Below are 15671 nucleotides of genomic sequence, written 5' to 3' on the forward strand. Positions count from 1 at the left end.
AAACCGCGCTCGACTAAGCCGCGCCCGATTAAACCGCGTCACTGATGTCATCAACAGGGCGACAACAGCCGCATGGAGAAGAAGGCGCTTTAAATAGCGCTTTGAAAGCAGCCGATTCAACTTAAGGTAAGGGTTAGGTTTAGGTTTAGGTTTAGGTTTAGGTTTAGGGTTAGGGTTAGGTTAAGGGTTAGAATTAGGTTTAGGGTTAGGTTAAGGGTTAAATTTAGGGTTAGGTTGGGTAGGGTTAGGGTTAGGTTTAGGATTAGGTTTAGGGGGTTAGGTTTAGGGGTTAATTTTAGGTTTAGCATTTACAGCGTGCTTCTGTCTCCACGCTGTTGTCGCCCTGTTTGACGTCAGCTACGCGGTTTTGTGGTGGAACCCTACTTCAGTAGGTCCTATGCAGGAGAATAATTTGCAGAACAAAACCAATTGGAGGACAAGATTGAGCAGAGAGGTCTCATATTTGTTTGGCCTGTTCAATTTCAACACATTACTTGGCTTTTCTAATCTAGTGTTGTATCATAAGATCTTATCATTTGGGGAAGTTGGTAGAACTAAGAACTAACTTAGTGTCCCATAGGGACTATATATGCCTGTATTCATGAATATATGCACCATCATTCAGCAACTAAATTACCAAGAAAAAAGCAGTAGAAAATTGACCACTTTTATATCATTTTCATAAAGTTTCCAAAGCATATTCTGCTGATTTCAGATCATTTCCCTTTTGTTAAAGAATGTTGGTAACAGAATGCTAGCCATAAAAGTATTTTGGTCAGCATTAAATTTATAGACGTATATACTTTTATTACCTAAACTTTTTTAGAATTAAGTTTACACTTACAATGAAATTCAGTCAATGCTGAATTATTAGTTTTAATTCCAATATTGTATGTTTACAGAAGGGAATTAACATTTTAAAAATCATGTCTTTGCAAATAAAACATAGTAAGAATTTAGTTTTCATTTATGTAGAATATCCTCTGTAAAATTTAGATTAATCAATGTCTTTTAGGACACGTCTAGAGGACAGATGAACTATGTTATGTTACTATTAACCACTTTGCTAATGTAACATATGCCTAATGTATCTTCAAATTTCTAACAATGTGATATAGGAATCAATTTTAGTCAATTACAATTCTTGTAATATTTAATTTTAGAAAAAATAGTTAAATATATCAAAATTATAATGATACATTGTTAATTGTGGATTATTATCACATCACCTTTTAACAATTCTTCTTCAATAAAACAATAAATATTTAATTTCTCCCATGTGCATTCTTGAATGTTTAGGTTAACTTTGTTTCTAATAATGCAGTTACATCATAGCTGAACTCAGCCGCTAAATATGCCACATGGTTCTTCTGACAGACTGGCACTTGGAAGTTTGTTTGCTTTCATTGACTGCAAAAAGCCCCTTTAAAAAACAGCAGGGCATGATTTGGCCTCTAGTAATGAAGGGGCTAAAGCAGTGGTCCCCAACCCCCGGTCCGCGGACCGGTGCCGGGCCGTGGAGTACCTGGCACCGGCCGCGCAGCGGCCGGGGGCCATGCAACGGCCGACTCTTCACTCATGCAGCGCCGTCACCGGAGGGGGAGCTGCGCGGAAGCACAGGAGCAAGTGAGGCGAGGAGGAAGATCCCCCGCTACTACACACCACCACCTCCGCCCCCTCCCCGAGTCAGCCGTCCCCTCAGTGAACGCCTCCGCCTCTTTCTCCTTTCTCGCCTCAGTCGGCTCGCCTGGAAGCGAGGCGAGGAGGGGCGGACCATGCGCTGGAAGCAGCCCTTGGAGGCCGCTCTCTTCTTTTTCCCGCCCGGCCTTGGCTTGTGAAAGGAACGGCGGGAGAGGTAGAGAGAGAGAGAGAGAGAACGTCGGGCAGCCGAGGGCGGGGGGGGTCTTTTGAGGGGAGATGGGGGTGCGCAATTTTGGCGCCAGATTCAGGCCGCCGCTGCCGCTATTGCAGCGCACGGTGGAAAAGCGGCGGTCTTGCCCACCCCTTCCCTGCCTCCCGCCCGCTCCAGTTGCCGCAGCCAGGGGTGGGGGCTCGGTGCCTGAAGTCTCTTGCCTCTCTTCCAAAATTTCGCCAATGGGCATCGGTGAAGCGCGCTCTTTCTCTTCCTCACAAAACACATTTCCTTTCCCCCCACGCGTAGTTATTGGCGATATGGACTCTTGGAGGCTGCGCTCCCGGGTCGCGTTTCCTTTTTGCAGCCCGAGAATGCCTGGTTCTGAGCCTCAAAAAACGAGAGTTCTCTTAAGGCTGCAAAAAGGAATATACTTTGGTCGTTGAAGCGCTTTTCCTGTTATTTGGACATTATATATACATACGTACATACGTACGGTATGTATATATGCATGTATGTGTGTGTATGTGTATGTATATATATATTATATATATATATATATATATATATATATAATATATAATATATAATATATCTGTAGTCCATAATATAGTGATGATTTAAAAAAAAATTAGTTGAGCACATGGAATCTTTTTTCTTTTAGTATATTTTGGAGGTGGGGGCCCACTTTGTTATTTAAGATAGTATCTCCTTTTATATATGGTAGTGAAGATACCTAATACTCCCCCCCTATTTCCCCCACGACAACCTTGTGAGGTGGGGGGGCTTAGATAGAGTGAATGGGCTTAATACTGTATTCTTTTTACATTGCTGTCCTCTGGCTTATTTAATTTTGCCCTTGCTCTTTTTATCTTTGACCTTGATTAATTCAGCTGTTTATTCCTTAAAATCTACATACAAAATGGAAGGTGGGATATGATTCAGGTGTTGAATTGGGAAGGTGGATTTAAAAAGTATGTTTGTATTCCCCCATTTTCGCCCCCCACCCCTGTGTGCGCTCAGCGGGCCACGGTAAAATTATCAAAGGCTGACTGGTCCGCGGCGATAAAAAGGTTGGGGACCACTGGGCTAAAGGATAGAATGCCCCGTGAAACTAGCAGCACTGCAGAATATATCATATTAAGTCAAAGTCAAAACTGAATCAAAATTGCAACACCATGTCATGTTACATTCTCCACGATTGTAATTAAACCTACCTGAAAGGCATTCTTACATTCATAAGTTCTGCAAATTTTCCCAAGACTTCCCAAGGGTGCAACTTCACAAAGATGATATCACTGTTTGATAACGATGACTGCAACAGATAAAAGATAACAAGTTAAATTCCTACGTGTAAAAAATGTAAATTTTATTTTAAAACCTCTGCAAACCTTGGGAATTTCTTCTGATGCTTTTTATTTCGTGGGTAATACCATTTTAGCTATTACTAATAGGATAAATTATTCCGAAGCACAAGGAAAAGGTTGTGTTAAATTGGGGTTGAATGAAGAGGCAGGGCTAGCATTTTCAGCTCTTTATTGAGTAGGTATCCAAAGTGAAGTGGCTCTCTGAAAGCTCTCTCTTTTATTTTATTTTATTTTATTAAAAAAATATTTGACATTTTCCAAACATTAAAATCACAATTACACTTTTACAGCTTTCTGTTATTGATATTTCTTTTAAAGAGACCTGTCAAGGCAACCCAGCCACTGAGATCGCTCTATTTTCCTGCTGTTCAAATGGATAAATGATCTTTGAGTATAGTAATTCCTATTTACTAGATGGACCTGAGTGAAGCCTCTGTCCAAAGGCTTGACTTTCTATTTACATATGTAACAGTCTGAACAGGGAAAGGGTCTGTTTTAGTGCAGAAACCATTTAGAAAGTAGGAATATGATGACTCTGGAAAAATTAAACAGGATATTTTGAAAGTATCCATCAAAATAAACTAAATGAAAAAATTAATATATTGTTTAAAAATCACAGAATATTTGAAAAATTACTCTAATATTTCTTAATATAAATGGTTAAGTAATTAAGAGTGTAGAAGGCCACAAAATATGAATTATCATTTAAGACCCAAGACGAATCTACTTCAAGTGTTTCATTCACAGACACATTAATGAAATGTATGAAAATCCCATTCAGAACTGCCTTTCTGTAAGGTTAGAGATGCAAGTTGTAGAATACAGAAGAGTTTGTGATGATGCTTGTAAATCAGTTTTAGCATAGTAAAACTATTTTTATGCTTCCCAACTTGTAAATTCACAATTCTTTCATAACTTGATCGCAGAACACTATTGAAATTATTACATATTCAATATGCCTGTGTTGGAAGTTTGTATGAAACATCTTTCAAAGGTGCTTCATAAAACATTGAGTCCACTAACTCTTAGGCATACTGGCTTCCTTTGCATTTGCTTCAAGTCTCCTAAATGGAACAAGAAAAACTGATTGAAAGTTTAATTGCTTTTCAACTGATGAGATTTACTGTTGAATTATCTAGTTATCTGGGGTTATAGAAATATTCAAGTTTGTTAAGTGCACAGCCATAAGTCTTACAGAAATTATTTATAAAGCAAAACACAAAACCATAAATTTGGTGTTCATTGATTCAGTTTAAAGTGCATATTACCTACATGAACAACAAAGGTATTGGTTTTGTGTTCGTGTGCTTTTTATAGTACTGTACATTAAATTCATGCAAGCTCTAGTCAGAAAGAGAATCAAGCACTAACTACACTTCTTTCTAATGTATTTTAATTCATACTCTATTTATGAAGACCACAATTAGACAAGTGTGGTCAGCATATTTTAGAGCCTTTAATGGAATACAGATGAGGAATTAGACCCTTTCCAAGAAGGGAACAATCTAAGCCAGGTTGCTGTGTACAGCAAATTGCAGTTTCAAAGCAATCTTTAAAGAAAGACTCTGACTTTTGAAAAATGACAAGCTTTAATATCTGGAAAACAGCCAAAGGGGGACTAACATATTTTTTGGCTAGATGGACTTGAAAGAATTTCCTATGGGTGCTTAAAAATAATAAAACAATACATGAAGTCTTTGAAATCAGTTGTAAGAAACCCTTCTATGAAAAAAAATGTTGACCGGAAAATAAACAAGATGATAAGAAGAGAATGGAAGACTGGTTATAGAGAACCAAAAGAGCAAAGGATTACTCTTGAAGGAGGACAGGTCCTTTATTACAATGAACCAACACTATTAGATTTTTAAAAAAATTAAGGCTGTTTGGGAACAATGCACTCAGAAGTTACTTTCAAGATTGTTTAATATAGCAGGGAATATAGAAGAACAACATATTTTATTGAATAAACAGAAATTGAGACTGCTTTCAAAACCTGGATTATAAAAGTGATGGAGAAAAAGATGTGGTACAAATGTAGAATCATAGGCCTGGAAGGGACCTCAGAAGTCCTCTAGTCCAAGCTCATAACAGCTTTCGTCTTAAAACTTAAAGTATGACTTGAGAAAATTTACAAAGGCTGATATGCAATACTTTCTTTTGATTTGTTTCTGTTGCCTATCAGATTTTATGTCATGTTATTATATTCAGTTTCAAAGATGTGGCTTTTCAAACCTCATTTTGGATCAAGTTTTAAGTCAAATCCGGAAGCCACTGAATTAGACTGAGATTAATCAGGTCATTGCCTAAATCAATAGATTGGGGCGTTGGTTCTTACCTTCTCTGGGCAGGTGGAGATAATGGTCATGCATGGGTTAACTCAGCCAGTAACCAATAGAACTAAGTCTACCAAAGTGATGTCATCGCCTCTGAGGAGTGTCCTCCCGCTTTTCTTGATGGAGATAAGTAGACTGCTGTGCGCTATTCGATTGCTCTCAATCCCACAGTGATTCAATATTTCTCCCAGAACCCCCCCTGCAAACTAGGCCAGGACCAGAAAGGATGGGGATGACCGGTGTCTCCACCTGCCCAGAGAAGGGGCGTATCAGGTAAGAACCAACACCCATTCTCCAAAGCTGGTGGAGACAGCGGTCATACATGGAATGTATCAAAGCTAGGCCAGACCCCGGGTGGGAAAAGGCTGGCCTAGGAGCTGGAGAAGGAAGAACCCCTTGGGGGACCTGACGCCCGAATGCCACATCCACCGATGCGTATCTATCCACTTTATAATGGCGGATAAAGGGGCAGGAGTAGTCCAGGTAACCACCTTGCAGATCTCCTCCACCGAGGCCTGCCGAGTCCACGCCGCTGATGTAGCCGCATGCGCGTGGAATGTGCCGTGATGTTGGATGGAGGAGTAAGGTGATGCGCCAGGTAGGCCCTTGAAATAGCAGAGCGGATCTAGCGTCCGACCATTGATGGAGAAGCCTTTAGTCCTTTATTTGTGGGATGGAAAGACACGAAGAGAGCTTTGGTGCGCCTGGAGGTGGCCATTGTAGCAATATAGATCTTAAGAGCACGCCGCACGTCTAATCTGTGCCACTTGTGCTCAAGTCTGTGAGAAGATTAGGACAAATTTGGAAGAGTGAGGTCTAGAGATCGATGAACGTCGACTTTATCTTTGAAACAAAAGTGGAATCAAGGCAAAGGACAACAGCTGTCCAGGTGAAATACACACAGATCAGATCTGATGGAAAGGGCCACCAATTCCAGGACCTGTCATGCCGACGTGATTGCCACCAGAAAGGCTGTCTTCAGAGTAAGGTGATGCAATGAGGCTGACCTGAGAGGCTCAGAAGGCGGTTGAGTGAGAAAGTCAAGTACTTGGCGAGATCCCACGAGGGGGAAACGGTGCATAACAGGAGGGCAGTGATAGACACGCCCTTAAGGAAATGGCAGACGGAGGGTGCAAGGAGAGAGGTTCATCCTGGTGAAGAGAGAGAACCGAAGAGAGGGCCAACACCTGCCACCGAAGTGTGTTAGGCAAGAGCCCTCTATCAAGCACCTGCTGCAAGAACTCCAACACTGGGGAACTGAGGCCTCCAAGGGAGTAACATCTCGAGAAAGGCACCAAGTGATGAAAGTCTGCCACGTAGATTCGTAGATTCTGTTAGTGGCTGGGTGTCGGGAAGCCTGAATAGTTTTGAATTACAGTCTCAGAAAGGTTAGCCACCCTCAACACCGCCCACTCATCCTCCATATGGTTAGGCGGAGCCAGGGCAGGTCGGGATGGTGGATGAATCCCTGATGAAGAAGGGATGTATCATTGGAAGATGCCACTCTGGGCTACTAAGAGACTGACCAGGTCCGCATACCAGGGTGGGCGGCCAATGATGGCGATTAGGATGACCTCGGTCTCTTCCTCTATCATTTTCCGAATCACCCTCTGTATTAGGGGAAGGGAGGAAAGGCAAACAGGAGACCATGAGGCCACCTGCACCTTAAGGCATCCGTCCCTTCCGCGCCTGGTGTCGGGTAACGAGACATGTACCTGGGCAGCTGCTTGTTGGATGCTTTTGCGAAGAGATCTAGAACTGGAGTCCCGAACCTGGACAACAGCTGTTTGAAGATGCAATGGTTCAGACTCCATTCCGCAGGATCGATTGTTGTGCGGCTCAGCCAGTCTGCCCTGGTGTTATCGGTGCCTGAGATGTGTTCGGCATGGAGAGAGAAGGTTGGCTTCTGCCAGATCCCTAGGTGAAAGGCAGACTCCATGAGAGATACTGCCCTCTTCCCCCCCCCCCTTGGCGATTGACGTGTGCCTTGGCTGTTGTATTGTCTGTCAGAATCAGCATATGTGTGTTGCAGAGCAAGGATTGGAAGTGCAGATGAATGGCCCTCAACTCTAGCCAATTCATACTGTGGGAGAGGTCAGAATCGGACCAGAGATCCTGAGCTACTTGATTCTCCAGGTGGGCGCCACATCCCGTTAAGCTTGCTTCCATCATGATTACAAGACAAGGAGGTTCTCTGAAGAGGGATCTCCGAGATATGGCCGGGGATATCCACCAGTCCTAGAGATTGAAGTACCTTTGGAGTCAACCTGACTTTCACTAGGGAACAGCTGCTGTTGGTTTTCTGAAATGGCAGAAGAAACCAGCCGCGGCTGTGAATCTGTGCCTGAGGAACGATGGAGAAGCATGAGACCATCTTCGCCAGCAGTTGAGACAGCTGGAGAAGAGGGACCAGCTGTCTCCTCCACACCTCTTTGGCCAAGTCCCTGAGGCTGACCTGGCGTTCCCGAGACAGGAAGACTGTTCCCTGTGAAGAGTCGATTCGGGCTCCTAAGTGCACTAGATGTGAGGTGGGAACCAGATGACTCTTCTCCTGATTGATGGAGAATCTCACCCCCTGAAGCACCTGTAAGGTGTCCTGGAGATCCCAAAGAGGCCTGGTTGTGTGACCTGGACAATAAGAGGATATCATCCAGGTAGCACATGATCCGAATGGGTCCGGCTCGCAAGTGGGCTGTTACGACTGCCAGGAGTTTGGTGAAAACCCTCGGGGCTGATGATAGCCCGAAGGGGAGGGCCCAATATTGAAAGTGACAGCCCACATAGACAAAGCGTAGGAACCATCTGTGTTGACTGTGAATAAGCATGTGGAGGTAAGCCTTGTGTTTGCATACACTCTGTAGGATTGATAGGAGAGAGTGCATTTTGAATCTCTTGTACCTGATGAACAGATTGAGAAATTTGAGACCGAGAATTGCTCTCCAGCCCCCTGAAGACTTTGGCACGATAAAGAGATGAGAGTAAAAACCCGTCCCACCTGGCCCTGAGGCACAGGTTGAATGGCCCGTATGTGGAGCAGATGATGGATGGCCTGCTCTACGAGGAGCCTCTTGTGAAGATCCACGGAGATTGGGCACATGACAAAGTGGTGTGGAGGGCTGGAGCGCAAGTCCAAGAGAAGGCCGAATCTGATGGTGGATGTGTCGTTGGTGATGTCGTCCCAACGATCCGCGAAGGACGCCAGTGTCCCCCGATTGGGAGATCCTCCAGGCAGTCACTTCTGCCTCTTATAGGAGCGGTTATTGTTGTCCCTGAATGACTTTCTGGGCTGGAATCTCTGATTGTTCCTGCCTGATCTGTTGGAGAAGGAGGGGCCCTGTCTGGGAGGAGCCTGGCGTTGCGGACGGGAGTTGGAGGAACCCCCGTCCTGACCACGAAAGGCTGTCTACGGTAAAAAGGCTGACTCCGACCCTCCTGTTTCTTGGTGGCCGGTTGTAGGACCTTCTGCTTATCCTTGGACTCTATTAGTGGAGGCTCCAAGGGAGGACCAAAGAGAAGGAGGAAGAATAGGGAGAGGAGGCAAGCCTCCACTTGGCTCGGGCCTCCGCCTGCCACTGCTTTAGCCAAAGGAGCCGACGGGTGGTGATAGAGGATGCTATGGCCTTGGACGTGAATGGGCCGTGTCCAAGGACGCATTTGCGGTGTATTCCAGGGCCACCTTCAATTTGTTAATAGCCCTGCGAGCCCTAGAATCCTGGGCCAGAAGCCTCGCCTGGAGTTGCCTTAATCATAGGAGAGCTGAGAAACTAAAGAAGGAAGCAGAGGTAGTTGCCCTGACGGCCCAGGCCGAGGCCTGGTGCCCTTGACTAGAGTTTGTTCCATTTTCTTGTCTTCAGGGCGAAGAGCTTCCTCAGGAGCAGCCGAGGCTGCCGTTAGGAGAAGAGAGGCTAACAATAGGTAAGTTAATAGAAGGTACCTCTAAAACTTTGGTGAGGTCTGGTCCCACATTATACAGCCGCTTGACCAAGGTATTGGGGAGGGGTCCTGTACCTGGTGATGCCCACTGGTTGTGGACCACATCAATGAAGAGTCTGGGTGATGGAATCACCTCTTTTCCACCTTAAGTTGGATGAAGAGGGGGTCAGTGGTGTCAATCCTATCTCCTTCCGTTCCCTGAGGTGTCTTGGGTGAAGGGATGCCCGTGATCTTCTTGGCTTTAAAGAGAAGAGATCGAAAGACATGTTTAAAGAGACCGACAAATATAGGTGGGTGGGCGGGAAGGCCTTCGTCTTCTGAGAGATCTGAATCTCTTGCAGGGCGTTCCTCCTCTCCAAAAACCGACGGTTGACTGGATGTGCCAAGAAGTTCATGTGATGAAGAGGCCGAAAGCTCGCCATCCCTGTGTCTGGAACCAGAAGAAAAGCCACACCTGCGAGGAGTAGAATGGTTAGAAGACCTGTGTTTAAGTCCTGTTGCTATGCCTCATTTGATGGCCTCAGATATCATATTCGCTATGCCAAGTGAGTACGAACGGCAACGGGAAGGAGGAGAGATGACCTCCTGGTAGAGGGACTCCTCATCAGGCATGATGCTCCTGCCACTCTCAGATTCATCCCCACTGCAAGCCAGATTGCCTGTGCCCCTGGCTTCTTCAGATTGGATAATGGAAGCAGCAGGGGAGAGATCATCCTCCGAATCAGAAGACAGGTCAGAGGACTAGGAGGAACAGGCCTCTGGGGCTGAAACAGATGGGATTCTGTGCACTTGGTTTTACTTCTGGCCTTTCTGAGAGGAACCTGAGTGGCATTGCCATCTTCCTGAGAAGGTAGATTGGCTGAATTCCTGTGACTAGACCTGGGAGTCTTGGATGGGGGCTCAGAGATGGGAGCCTCTGGGGCAGGCCTGCGCTTATGGGTCCTGGAGGAAGGGGGCTCGGTGGTGGGAGCAGGGGCCCTGGCAGTTGGAAGCACTTGTGGCTCATGGTCAGGAGAGGAAGCCATGGCTCTGTACTCATGACTTGGTGAAGGTATTCAAAATGGCCACCAGAGCTTCTTCGTGCCAAAACAAAATGGCCACTGAGGCTACAGAGCCTATCGGCCGGGCACCACGAGGTAGCCGAGGCCGCAGGAGAAGTAAGGACGTTGGTGGCCCTGCAGAGCAGCTGCAGAGAGAGGGGCAGTTGTGGCGATCCGGTGGTGGAAGGAGCGCTAAATAGCGGCAGAGGCGTGCAGCAGTGGTGCTGTCCCAGAGGCGGGCGGCGGCGTTTGGTGGTATTTGGTGGAGAGGGAGAGCCAGCAGAGGTGGCAGCGCTGAGTGGAGTCTCCAACGGCCAGTGCTGGGCAGTGCTTCAGTCCAGGATGTCTTTGCAAGCCACTGGTAAGGTCAGGAGGCTGAAGCCTTGAAGACGACCTAGCAAACCCTCGTGAGGAGCTCTGGGGCTAAGAAAGAGCCTGGTTCTGAGGGGAGCTCTCCACGCCAAATTAGTTCTCCACCAAAAAATTAGAAGTCATTTTGAGAAGAAAATCCAATTAGATCCAATTAAGTTAGTCAATTAGCAATTTTAAATAGAAAGTTGAGGAGAGAGCAATTAGCACAGCCAGTTCCGATCGAACTGCATCTAAAAAAGTGGGAGGACACTCCTCAGAGGCGATGACATCAGTTTGGTAGACTCAGTTCTATTGGTTACTGGCTGAGTTAACCCATGCATGACCGCTGTCTCCACCAACTTTGGAGAATGTATTTAATCAATTATGTAGGTCAATGGACATTTTAGTAACCCTCTTCAAATCAGCTGTAAATTATAAATTGCAATGAAATACTCTTGCTTCTAGATCCCCTACCTCTTTCTCCATCTGAAGTCCTTCCGCTCGAATATTTCTTTCAAATACTTCTCTTTTCTCAGCTTGCAGGTTAGATTTTCTGTACACCAAGATATAGTCAATGCGACATTCTCCATCTCTGAAGTATAGTCCACTGGATTTATTTTTTTCTGGAATATCCTGTAAGGACAGTCAGTATAGTTGTCAAATAAAAACCCCAACAAAACCACTGGTGGCTTCAACAGTTTTGATAAGAAAAGGATTCAGAACAAAATATCTGAAAACTACTACAGAACATATATTCATAACATAGCATAATAGCATAGCATAACAAAACAACATAACACTGAAACAAGACATATTAATAATTTTCTATCTCATTACGGAGCCAGGGCACCTCCGCCACCATCCCAGCCTGGCTTTTTCTGAGGCTTCCAACCTGAGTCTTTCGGTAGTGGCCGCTCTGGGCGCACGCTCTATGGTTGTAGGCAGCTGGCCCACAACCATAGAGTCTGCGCCCAGAGTGACCACTGCCAAAACACTTGGGTTGGAAGCCGCAGAAAAAGCCAGGCTGGGATGGTGGCGGAGCTGCCCTGGCTCCGTAATGAGAGCTGGGCCATGCATTGTGAGGCTGGGAGGCGGGTGAGAGAGAACGGAACAGCCGCTCACGCACCACCCCCCCCCACTCCAGCCGTGCACAGTGCCATTTACCGGCATTTGGAAGGCACCAAGCTGCGGGAGCCAGGTGGCGGAGAACAGGTGCTCCCATGGCTTGGCGATACCCCTAGGTCAGTGAATGGCACTGAGCCTGGCTGCAAAGGGAGTTTGCCAGGTGGCTGCTTGTTGTCGCTCGAGGTCGCTTCATGGCTGTTGTGTTGTGCTGCTGCGACAGCGCAACACAGCCATTCGCCCATGAGGCTGTGCCTGGCTCTTTGGGAGCACGCTCGCAAGAGAGCAGCTGCCCAGCAACCCCAAAACAATAAACCCTCCCCCCATAATAAAGCCCAAGCAATATTTTGTAGGTAAAAAGAAAATAAGACCCTGCCGTATTTTCGGGGAAACACAGTAATTGTTCCTTCTGCATGGATACATGAGGAGATGGTTAACACAGAGGCAAGTCCCTCTGTAATCCTTTGGAATTCTTTTTCCATGAAGATACAATTTCTCCCTCAATGTTTGTTTCAGAAACAAGTAAATATACCCCCGGATTCCCCTAACAGCATAGCTCATTCTTGTGTGGAAAATAAACATTGCTTTGTCATATGAGTGACAAAAAGTCAAACAAGCATATTAAAATAGTGCACTATTTTAATATGCTTGTTTGACTTTCTGTCACTCATATGACAAAGCAATGTTTATTTTCCACACAAGAATGAGCTATGCTGTTAGGGGAATCCGGGGGGTGTAATTTAGCAAAATAATCTTCAAATAATCTTCAAAATACAAGAATGATGAAAACACTGTGATTTTACAGTACATTGAACACACAGCTCTATCTGGAAAGTAAATTGAGAAGTAGCTCAGAGCCACCTAAAGGAAATCCATAAATAAATATTTGTATAAAATGTCTTACCTCTTCAATAGATACCAATCTGCTAGTATTATCTGAAGTACTAGTCAGGTTCCCATGGTGAAGCAAAGAGTCATCATCTTTGGAAGAGTTTGTTATTTCTTCTAATTCATCAAGATAATATTGACATCCTTGGCTACTAAAAAGCAATGACAAAGAATTAAAACATTAGTGCTTTAAATAATAAAAAGTCAAAAATATTAGAAATCTTTTTAAAACTGGCATGGATGAGCTCAGCACATCTGGTAGGAACAAGATCAGTCTGGCCTCTGCTATAATTATATAATGTAAAATAAGTATGTAATGTGTATCTATTATAACAGAATTTATTTATTTAGCGTATGGTATCTACAGAAGTCATGCAATCACTGATATACAAATAGCGATATAAGTTTAAATGAAGCATCAGCAAATCTATATCTATATATCTAGATATGAATGAGCCGAGGTGGCGCAGTGGGTAGAGTGCAGTACTGCAGGCCACTTCAGCTGACTGCTATCTGCAGTTCGGTGGTTCAAATCTCACCGGCTCAAGGTTGACTCAGCGTTCCATCCTTCCGAGGTGGGTAAAATGAGGACCCAGATTGTGGGGGTGATATGCTGACTCTGTAAACCGCTTAGAGAGGGCTGAAAGCCCTATGAAGCGGTATATAAGTCTAACTGCTATTGCTATATCTATATCTATATACCATTTATATCACACACACATATAATACAGGTATATACACCTGTACACACTATATATACACCTTTTGAAAAAGTCCTGCATGCTTTCAGTTTTAAGCTGTATTTACATGTTTAATCAACTTTTCACTCATAGAAACCACGCAAAATTAGTACTTTGATGAAAATTTCTGTAGTCGGATTGAGATGCATAATTTTTATTAATATAACCAAAATCTTTTTAAGGTTTTGAGTAAGTTTATGTGCTAAAACAAATACAACTTGAATTTTCAAGAATGTTAGGATCGAAAGTAACCAATCAGCAGCGAGCTTTGGCTGACCAATCAAAATGCACAGAGGCTATATCTATGAGCCAATCAATGTTGTCATACTCTCTGACTATAAATAAGCATGAAAAGCATAGAGAAATTTAATTTAGCTCTGGCTGCGGGCAAGGATGAAGGCCTTTGCTTTCACCAGTACTGAGCAGCGGCATTGTATCATTATGCTTCATAAAGAGGGTTACTCCTGTACAGAAATAGCCAAGAGAGTGAAATGCCATGACACCACAGTGAGCAGAGTGGTTGAAAAATACCAAATAACTGGTTCAATGGATGACAGGCTTTACTCCGGAAGACCAAGAAAGTTGACAAAATGGCAAGATCGGGCTTTGCAATGCATTTCGATGGCTGACAGGAAGCTCACTTCACCTCAGTTTACAAGAATTTGGGGTGAAACATGTGATGTAAAAGTGTGCACAAGCACAGTGCGTCACAGATGCATAAGAATGGACAGGGTTGGCATGTTCCATTCCTTAGGCCATGCCTGTGAAGCAGGAAACATGCCTTCTCCATTGTCCTAGTGGCCTTTGGAACAACATTCCCCTGAGATTTGTCTGGTTCTGAGACTGCCTGCTTATCTTTCAGAAGCTATTAAAGTTCTGATTACTTTTTCAAGCACTGGTTCTGGTAAAGGTCTGACTCATTGGATTTCCCCCCTCAAACATCACACATTTGTTTTCAATTTGGTTTATGTCTTTATGCTTAGAAGATAAGGTGGAAGGTTTGTCACCTATATCGACATTTCAAGTGTCTTACCTCTAGAAGTCTTTTCCAGACATTCATTTTTCATCAAAATTAAATATAAGAAGCAACCTTCAATTCTCGTAATTATAACCACTCTAACTCATTTTTCAAATTACATATATAAACACATTATATAATTAAGACTCACAAAATAACTTACTTTCTTGTATTGCATTAAGAATCTCTGAAAAGTCCACATGTGTCTTCTGAACATCAGGCCTTATTGGTATTTGTGTTTCCAGATCACAACCATGATATTGCTCTCTTCTATCTAAAGAAATTGAAGAGAATTGGGTAGGGATTGCAACAATTTAGTAGTGACTGCAACAGCAATGAATGGAAAAGATACCATAGCAGCAACTACTATCGTGTATTTATTTTTCTGTATATAACAGTGCAGGGAAATATCAGCCCAACAAACAATCAAATTACAATGTATTTCTTATTCCCAGCAGCATACATGAATCAAAACAACATGTCATAACACAAATATCATGATTATCAATTTGTGTCATAATATATTTTGTTGGAATCTCTTTGAAGTAATTACATACATGTTATTATTTGCCCTTCTTACCTCTCCATAGAGGTTCTTACTGGCTACTTAGAAAAAGACAAAATATTTTACTAATTGCATTTGCAAATTAAATTGCGGTTTTAAAGCACATCCCTTTAGCCAGGGAATATTGTTTAGCTTTTGTTTGCCAAAAGTATACAAAATGTAGCATTACAATATACAGTACAGAAATTATTTTGAACCAGTAAAAATTGTACTACTTAACAAAATTTTGCAAAACATAAGAGAGGCTAAATTATCCATTTTCCAAAATTTATTATTGATAAATCATCTTTTCACATGTGTGGTTTTAACAATTTATGTTAAAAAGAGTTATTTTTGCACATATACTGCAATACCAATAGATGTAATCAGGATCTAAATTAGTGATAAATATGTTGCCTGCCAAAGCTCTGGAAACTGAAGACTGATATATTCCTAATACGTATATATTTGTAGCAGAGAAGG

The 15671-nt window shown here is 43.5% G+C and overlaps 1 protein-coding gene across 1 annotated transcript in view; it reads right to left on the reverse strand.

Annotated features, from left to right (window-relative positions):
- ANO4 (anoctamin 4) overlaps positions 1-15671 on the reverse strand; it is a 108953-nt gene that overhangs the window by 49974 nt on the left and 43308 nt on the right. Inside the window, 5 exon segments of the mRNA XM_032221164.1 lie at positions 3070-3167; positions 11351-11509; positions 12903-13015; positions 13018-13038; positions 14808-14918. Of these exon segments, the coding sequence (XP_032077055.1) occupies positions 3070-3167; positions 11351-11509; positions 12903-13015; positions 13018-13038; positions 14808-14918 (502 nt within the window).

The sequence above is a fragment of the Thamnophis elegans genome, chromosome 7 (assembly GCF_009769535.1).
Source record: "Thamnophis elegans isolate rThaEle1 chromosome 7, rThaEle1.pri, whole genome shotgun sequence".
Taxonomy (NCBI): Eukaryota; Metazoa; Chordata; class Lepidosauria; order Squamata; family Colubridae; genus Thamnophis; species Thamnophis elegans.